The sequence below is a fragment of the Acartia tonsa genome, chromosome 9 (assembly GCF_053477335.1).
Source record: "Acartia tonsa isolate MP-2025a chromosome 9, ASM5347733v1, whole genome shotgun sequence".
In the NCBI taxonomy this organism is placed as follows: domain Eukaryota; kingdom Metazoa; phylum Arthropoda; class Copepoda; order Calanoida; family Acartiidae; genus Acartia; species Acartia tonsa.
In genome coordinates, this window is record NC_137268.1 from 50945717 (window position 1) to 50955526 (window position 9810).

The 9810-nt window shown below is 32.4% G+C and overlaps 1 protein-coding gene across 1 annotated transcript; it reads left to right on the forward strand.

Moving 5' to 3' along the window:
• The first annotated feature begins 239 nt into the window (after positions 1 to 239).
• On the forward strand, positions 240 to 7311 carry LOC145327955 (perlucin-like). Its single transcript, XM_080171476.1, has 8 exons — positions 240 to 277; positions 653 to 714; positions 1840 to 1893; positions 2490 to 2609; positions 4544 to 4651; positions 4786 to 4856; positions 6217 to 6301; positions 7190 to 7311. The coding sequence occupies exons 2-8, from the start codon at positions 663 to 665 to the stop codon at positions 7195 to 7197; spliced, it is 498 nt and encodes a 165-aa protein (XP_080027602.1). The 5' UTR covers positions 240 to 277; positions 653 to 662; the 3' UTR covers positions 7198 to 7311.
• The last annotated feature ends 2499 nt before the right edge of the window (positions 7312 to 9810 follow it).

Sequence of the window (9810 nt, forward strand, 5' to 3'; positions counted from 1 at the left end):
GTTTTCTTCAAATGACGGAAAATTTAATTTTGATTTCTTTAAATGAAAAAAAATTGAAAATCAGACAATAAACACCAAAGATATGGGACAAATTTGGAAATATAAAAATAACCTAAAACCGGCTAAAAAGACGGACAGACGGACGGAGAGACGGACGGACATTGTGAATTATAGAGTAGCTTTGCAACTAATAAAATATTATTAAAAGAAAGATAAAGAAATATATAAAATGCAAATGCAACTTATTTGTTATCAATTGGAAGTTCTCAATCAGTGGGTAAGTATTTTATTAGATTAATTATTAAAAGTTTGGGGGGAGGGGAGGGGGTCGCAGCAACCTATGTTTCAAAACATTTTTGCTTTTAAATTGTACTTAAAATTTTTTTAAGTTAGAAGAACAATAATATCCCTTTATCAAAGAATTAATGATTTCCAATTAATCAAAGTATTCCTTTTAATAAAGGAAAAGGATCTCTGTCTGTTTGTTTGTCTGTACAGAATATTCCTGGAAAGTGTATAGCTAATTAAGATGAGGGTACCACCCAAGAGAAATTGACAACAATCAAAAAATTACAGAGCCCTTTTATAAAAGGTTTATACTTTAATCGTTTTAATTTATAACTAAATTAAAGACTTCAACTTAATTACCTAGGCAAATCACAATGATTTCGGCCCTTCGTGCTTTTCTTCTGCTGATGCCAGTCTTGGCTCAAGGTAATTTAAGCATCTCTAGGAGGGAATTTTTAAAATAATGTAAAACTAATCTGGAATTTGTTGGTTTTAGTGCTTTAGGTTTATTAAAGGGTGTGCAAAAAAATGCAGATATTTTTAAAATTGAAATTGCGCGGCTTGTGTTAATAGTAGAAATATGTTACGCATATCGTTAGAACCGTTAGGAAGTATATTTTTTGGAAATATAAAAACGATTCCTGTGCTACGTATAGTTTAGGAGCGATGTGGTAAAATGTCCCAACTGCCTTAAAAAGTTAAAACTTGAGTTGCGAGAAAATCATTAAAGATTAATGTATATAAAAGTAGCACCTTTTTAAAATTCAAATTTCGCGGCTTGTGTTAATAGTAGAACAATGTTATGCATACCGTTAGAATCGCTATGAAGTCTATTTATGGAAATATAAGAACCATTACTGTGCTACTTATAGTTTAGGAGCTACGTAGTAGAATGTATAACTAAATTAAAACTTGACTTGCGAGTAAATCATTAAAGATAATAAAAAGGGTGTGCAAAAATTTATTAGAAATATAATTACGATTTTTGTGCTATTTTTAGTTTAGGAGCTGTATTGATAAATGTGAGAAAAGTGGAAAATTTTTTTTTTGAGTTTTGTCAGTTGGGACATTCTACCACATAGCTCATAAATTATAGGTAGCACATGAATAGTTCTTATATTTCCAAAAAATAGACTTCATAGCAGTTCTAACGGTATGCATAACATGTTTCTACCATTAACACAAGCCGAACAATTAGAATTTTAAAAATGTACGTATTTTTATTTGCATACCCTTTAATTTAATCTTTAATGATTTACTCGCAAGTCAAGTTTTACATCAGTTGGGACATTTTATCACGTAGCTCTGTAACTATACGTAGCAGAGGAAACGTTCTTATATTTCCAAACAATAGACTTCCTAGCGGTTCTAACGATATGCGTAACATTTTTCTACTATTAACACAAGCCGCGCAATTTCAATTTTAAAAATGTCCGCATTTATTTGCACACCCTTTATTTAAGTTTTCAAACTTTCAAGATTCACTGCTTAAAATAACTTGCTGTAGTTCATGCCTAGTCCTCTTTACTAGTTTTAATTTTTTTGTTAAAGTGGAGTTTGTGAATGCAGGATGTGAAGAGGGATGGTACGCAAATCCTACAACAGGTTAATTATCAATTATTCCCTAATTCTTAATTCTCAATTTTTTTCCTGCAACTGTGGCTCAACACGTAGCCATCTGCTCATTATTGGGGAAGTGATGGGTTTAATAGTTGGCCAGACACTACATCATAACTAAAGACTAACATAATATTTAGAGTAGGGGGAGTGCCTTTGTCCAGAGACATGGGCAACTCATTAACATACACAGTTAGGGTTGGTTGTCTGTTACTTAACTATATATACTTGGATGTTAGTGTATCGCCTCCCATTATAAGCAAATGATGCTTTGGATTTTTAGATGATAACATAAGAGAAGGAGGAAAGGTAAGTTAATCCTCAATTAACTTTCAAAAGATGAAAATATTCTAAAAATATCTACCCACAATTATATAACAAAAAGACAGTTATCTATAGTCCTCTATCTTTTAAACACAGAATGAGATAGAAAAACTCGTTAAGGGTGAAATAGTCATAATCATACATACAGGGTTATCCATTGAAAACAAATTTAAACAGACTTTGATTCTCATATAGTTGCAACATACTTTTTTGTTTGCCTGAACAATTTATGGCTCTAAACTTAGATATGATCACCTTAGGAATGTGCTACATGCTCTCAAGCAATCTACATACATGGGTAGAAGCGGTGAGAGCTTGTGAGAGATTAAACTCACAATTAGCTGTTTTGGACACTCCAACAGAAAATACCTTTGTTAAAGGTAAAATTGTTTTCTCAAAAAGTTGACCTTACGATAAACATAAAAAAATATTGTTTTGTTTTCACTTTATACTAAATAAGAAGTTTAACCCTTAACGATCAGGGGGGGGGGGGCACATAACTGAGAGTTGGAAAGTTGTGCATATCTCCATTCTGGCGGACACAGGATGCCAGCAAACCTGACAGTGTCATCCAGGTAAAGAGCAAAAATATTTTTTTATCTTAAACAAAGCATTTTATCTTATTAAAATACTACAATATCATCTAGTTGTACATCCTCATATTAACCCATTAGTGCCAAGCGCCACTTTTATGGGCCGATCGAGCTGTAAGTTTCAGGGAAGCTTTATAATGGTCAAAACGGAATTCGTATTTTTTTGTTTTGCTCTAGTGGCGTGCACAGGAAAGTTGCAAAAAAACCCGGTTCGGCTTGGCCATAAATACCAATCAGGCATTAACACCCGTTTTTGGTGCTTTCCCCCAGTTTTAAAACCCGGTTGACCTGTATGAACCCGGTTATTTTGACCAAAAATCGAAAAATGTAATTTTTGAACGTCAAAAGTGAGATGAACACTTTTTAGAACTTTGATACGATCCGTAATTGAAAACTACACAACCTCATGTAATCTAAAGAGCTACAAGTATAATACGAAGCGATTTATTTCAAATTTAGTGTTTCGGCTATAGGTGCCGCCGTTTCGGGTAAAAAAACCCGTTGCTCGAAGTTTTAAAAGACACACACTACAAAAAAAGAACATATAAAATTTGGGTGTTACATATCAGAAAACGAGCATAAAACTATTGGGTGACACCTATAGAGATTACTAGGGTTATTAGGGTGGCTCAAACCCTTACTAATGACGTAAACTGTTATTTTTATTGGTTGAAACATTAAAACCGGGTAATAAAAACCGAAACTGAGCCAGGTTTTAAAATTTTCGGGTATTTATGGCCAAGCCGAACCGGGTCATAATAGGTCATAAAAAAACGATAAAAAAATCATATAAAAAATTATAATTTGAATAAAACGAATTCACAAATAGATGTACTTGTCAATAAACATTAGATTTCACAAAAAAAATCAGCGACTTTACTATAAAAACAAAAAAGTTAGAAGGGGTATTTTGAATTTTCATGATTTTCAAATTTTGTTGAGCTATACCAGCAAACGGAAGTAAGCTAAACTGCCTGCTCCAGGGGGAAATGAAAGTCAGGGTAGTAGAGGGGGGATTCATTCTGAGAATGATGCAATTATGAAGCCGGAAACCGTTTTTTTTTCCATTTTTCGGAACCGGGTTTTGATGCCCGGTTCGGCACTAATGGGTTAAATACAGGTTTTGAAGTCAATTTCAGGTTCAAGGTGTGATCCTGCAGGTCCTGATTCTCCAGGTCTCCAGAAATCTTTAAACGGCTACTGTGGCTTTTTGACTTAGAGACTTCAAATTTTAAACTTAAGCTTTTCTTATATGTTAACATAATGTATTAAAGATAAAGATCCGCCGCCGTTTTCCCGCCGACTGCGGCGGCTGGCAGCTGCCAAGTACAGCTGCGGCCGCTGAAATTTATATTTTGATATTTCTAACAAAAAATTTACATAAATATAAACATTTTCTACAAAAAAAATTTTCTTCTAGCTTCAAAAATAAGAAAATTGGAAATTCATTATTAAACAGGGGACTTGCACAAAAAAATTTAACCCTCTAGCTCTAATAGGAACTGAGATAATAGAGGGGGGGTCGTTGAATATATATATATATTTTATAGTAAAACAACGTTTTTGCTTCAATTTTAATTATCTTTAACTTAAAGTTTCATGCTTACGCAATCTTCAGATTTTTATAATATATAATATAATTAGATGATTTTTTTATATAAATATATAAAAAGGTAACTAAAAAATAAAAAATCAAATAAAAAATAATTTTTATATTTTAGCTCTTGCAGTTGTGGTAAATGATGATATGGTTGATTTTTGGATAGGTGGTCAAAATATAGACAAAAAACCTTTTGAAGAGGGATTTGTATGGCTTGGTGAAACTAAATGTAAGATTTTTACTTTTCTTGGTGATATTATTATTCTTCAAATAATTTTCAGAAATTATCAGGAAGATATATCTAAATTAGTATAAAACTTATTGATCTAAATTTATTTATTTAATACAGCTAATATCTTTTAGTTGATTACACTGATTGGTATTCATCAGACCCTAACAATGGATATGAACGTGGAAATGAGCACTGTGCCAAAGTAAGCATTTTTTTTTCTTTAACCCTAAATGATCGGGCACTCAATGGGTTCTTGATACCCCCCTCTCCCCCCCCACCCCTGTAATGATTAATTAATAAAAAAATATTTTTACTCTATACTCTGTGTCCTCCAGGATGTAGATATTTTTAAAAATCCGCTCACATTTATCTAATACCTATATTTGCGACAACTTTTATTCTATAAATTCTTCCAATTTTTAAAATCGATAAAAAGCCCGCCCCTCTCGGAGAAGATTTGAACCCGGGACAACTGGATAAGAAGACTCATGTTCTATATATGAGCTACACGAAACTTCAAGGTTCAATTGTAAAAAAAGAAATGTATTAAAAAAAAGTATTATTCACGAAACCTCAAAGTTCTTTTTCATAAAAAATGTTATTCACAAAACCTCCAAATCTCAAGCCGGGGATGTGTGTTTTGTAGATATAAATTTCTAGACTGTTTTTTTGGCAGAAAAAGCAAAAAGTTGCTTAAATGATTGAATTTAGAAAATGTTTGTAAGAACAAATCTACAAATTACATAGATAGATCGATAGATAGATAGATAAAAAAATCACGGAGGTTTCGTGAATTTTATTTTGGGAGGTGGGGGGAGATATAAGGAGGAAATAGGGAAGGTAGAACATATGAACTGGGATAAAGAAGGAGAGAGGGGGTTGGAGGGGGCTTATTGGGATAATGCAACTTTTAATATTCAAAAAATGTTTTATTATTATAAATTGCATCATTTCTTTTATAAAAAAATAACTCATGATTTGTGAGAAAATTAAGTTTTTGTAAAAAAAAACTATACTATTATTGTAAATCCATAAATTGAACATTAAAAGTTGCATTATCCCATTATTTTTAGGACAGGTATTTTGGGTATTACGCTAGATATCCAAAATACACTTTTTGTTGGACACCTTGTAAAATTAGAGTTTTGGCCAAAATAGCTTTATGTGCGCTTTTAACATGAATAAACGCGCGATCATTTTGGTGTATAAAATGTATAGGTTGGATGTACAATTGATGAAAAAATCAATTTTTAAAATTGTGTTTTTTAAATTTTTGTTACCTACCTTCATAGATAGCTAGATGTTTAGACATCCAGGGACTCTGAAACTTTTTTTTGGCCATCCAGCATCCTTGAATGACCCAACAGACCAAAATATAGAGTATTAACAAAATCGGAGAGGTAGTGCAGAAAAGTGGTACACTTGGCAAATAATGCACCCACTAAATCATTTACACGCAGAAAATTTAATAGAAAAAAAAACTTAGAAGGGAATTGGGGTGCTTTTAACGTTCCCCTACCTCACCTCAGTAGACCTTTATAATTTATCTGAAATAATTTTAGCTTTTATGGATCCCACAGGACTCAGAATACAAATGGATTGACGAAAAATGCTACAACAAATTTTATTTTGTATGTCAAAAACCAGGTATTTAATATAAGATCTTATTAACCCTTAACAGTCGGGCCCCTTAACGGACCTTGTTGAGGGGGGGGGGGGGAGAGTGTTGGCATTGAATCCCAGCTAAAAAAAATCTGCAGGTCCCCTGTTTGATTTCCTATTCTAAGTGAGTCAAAGTCATTTGTCACTTCCTCCACCCTTTTATTTAATAACCTTTGTTTTCAGATCCTTTTTACATAAAATCTATACTGCTGTAATTTTCTCAATTTTTAAAACTAGAAGAACAATTTTTCCGAAATTGTTAAAAGCAAAGCTTTTCTATAATTAGGGTGGGTCCATCCGTACGTCTGTAATGGATAGCTTTTTTCATTAGTTTAGGCATGTTAGAATCGATTTCTAACTTTGCATGATAATTCCTGTAGTAGTTAGGTATGGTTTAGAAAGCGTAGCAACTCTATAATCATTACCAGAATGTCCGTACGTACATTTTGAACATGTTAATTTTTATGTGATCTAATTATCTGATTGTTCTGAATTTTGGTATAATGATTCCTGGGACAAGAAAGTAAAATATTATAAGCAAAGCAACTCTATAATCAGGTCCTAAAAATGTAAGTATGTCCATAAACATTATCCTGTATTAAGCAGTTTTTCAACAAATTTACTTACAATTTTGCAAGTGTTGATGTCCGTCTGTCCTACAGTTTCAGTGCTTCGCTTTTATGGATGTTGTCATCCTTGTTAGGTCCTTTTTTACATAAAAATCTATACTGCTGTAATTTCCTTAATTTTTGAAACTAGAAGAACGATTCCCCCCCCCCTCCCCCAACCGTTAAGGGTTGATGACAATGACAGATTACAATAAAAAAATTATAAATATATTTATGAAATAATAAATAAAAATTTTTTTTTCAGGGCAATAATTGGACATGAAGCTAATTTAGTAACCCATGAACATTTTAAACTATCAGGGCCATTTGAATTTATCAATAAAATTGTTACTGTCATTTAATTGAAATAAATACTTAACATTTGCATATATGTGTTATCTCTACTTTATATGACATGCCTATATTTTTTTCTCATTTTATAAAATGATTTTTAAAACTATTATTAGTCAGGCCCACTTCCACATCTTAATCAGATGAGGTTTGGTTATTTGCAGCCGCTGAGGGGACCTTTAATATTACAGGAGGTGCTAGAGTTTCTAAGCAACACTGGAAACTATTATTACTCTGCTAGTCACTACTAAATTTTAGTAAGGGATACAACAATGGATAATAAATTATCCCCCTATAATTTTTGTGTTTTGTTTTGCCTTTAGAAGCTCATGCTATCAAATATCTATAAATTACATAGTATAATTTATATCCCACCCTTCTCTTATTTGGAAACAAAATTTAAAATAGGTCTGGGTTTTTTTAATTTAATTTATAAGTTCAGATATATTGAGTTTTGAGTATTTCCCGCTGGGTTAGGGCACAACAGGTATATGCCCCACTGGGTTAAAGCCTCTCACTGGGATTAAGCATATGAATGATGTGTATTAAGTATATCATATATAGACATATCTTCTTCTTAGATTACCTAAATAGTTTCAATATCAAAAGAAAAATGAGGGAAGAAAGAATTGTAGATTATACACTTAATATTGATGGCATATCCCTCCATTATATAAGAAACTAAATATTGTAATGAAAAACAAAATTGATAATAATTTTAGAGTTTTATTTTAATATTTGATAAAAATTGTCTATAGTATAATATAACCAATCAAAGTACCCAACAATTTTGACTCAACGAATAACATTACACTATTATTTAACTTTGGGTACCAGTATAATTTACATTCTAATGTCCCCTCCCTTCCTAAAAGCATCCCATCCTATATTCATAATAATATATCATTAAAACGACATTTTACATATTAGCCAAAGATTATTATAAAAAGTTGTCTAACAATTTTGATGTATTATATGAACATAATACGTTTAGTCATAAGAATAAATATGTAAGTAAAGATGTAAAATTTAGACTACCTATCCCTATCCCAGGTGATGAAGGCTCTTTTTGTCTGCTACCAAATTCCTTTCTGTTCTTGTGTGCTACTTAGCTTGTTAACATTTCCAACGCTATAGCCTGAAATCCACAGATCCAATTGATCCAATCGGCATAGGGTCCCTACCTCAAGGACATACCGTTATTTAACCCCTCACCCCTCCATTCTTATACTCATATGCTAATATGCTATAAACCATTGGATTGTGTAAGGGTGATAAGGGGTTGTAAAAAATACTACTAAATTGATAATTGCTTCAATACACTTTTTACCCCCCTTTAAATATCAAATGGTTCTTATCTGTAGGAAAATCGTATTTGCTATTTTACAACTTCTCTATAAGTGTATTTACTGTGTACTACAAGAAAAAAGAGTTTATTCAATCGATATATAATTACTTGGATATTGCACCAGATCTCCATGTACTCTGTTAAAGTAATATTTACGGCTGGCTAAAATAACGATACCCACTCCCCTCCGATCGTACTAGATAACGTACTGACTAATAAAAGAGGTCATTATTAGAATATTTCCCCTGTTAATACATCCATATATATCCTATATCCATTGTTTATTCCTCTAACATTTATCATAAACTCTTCTTACACAGAGTTGATACATTTATGGTCCTTTTTTTCAGAGCTCGGCAGCCGTGCGTCAACTTGTTTAAATACTTTAATTTAATTTTTAAAGAGGGATTGCAATATTGTTTGGTCTAATATTCTAATTAATTTCTAGCATCGTATTATAAATAGCTTTATATTATCTATAATACAAAGTAGAACGATGTCTGTCTGTTTGTCCGTCTGTACTTTAAGATCTCGGTAACCACTGAACCGATCAGATTCTACTCTTTAGGGAATATACCTTCTGGTCCCGTGGTGGTTTTAGGCTATTTTCTTGGGGAATGGGACACCCCCAACCCCCATAAAAAAAATTCCCCCCCCCCCAAATTTGTTTTCTTGCGTAGGTACCTATTTTCCCACATTTTTTTTTCTTATGGGGAAGTTAGTTCACATAAAACTACTGGCGGCAGCACCAGTAGTACTTGATTTTTTTAAATTTCCTCTTGGGGCAAAGCCCCTAGAGGCTAGGGGCGAAGCCGCTAGTTATATTATAAGATATAAGCCAACGCCGTCGGCATCTCGTGGCTAAAAAAACTTGTTTTAATCTTATGATTGTACATTTTATATTCATAGAAAACTGGATATAATACGATGCTAGACTAAGTTTTTTCTTATGAAAGAGAACCGGTTCTAATCCATCTGATATTTATCGGTTGCGAATGAACACGCGGCTGCCGAGCCCTGCTTTTTTACATTATTTTCTTTTTCTGTTCAACATTTTAAAAAGATTTAGCTTGTTAGAATTGTCCTAAAACTTTCAAATTTGGCATGGTTATTCCTGTATTAGGAAGACATGAATAAGAAAGCGTAGCATCTCTATAATTGGTAACATGATGTCCAGATGTTCATGT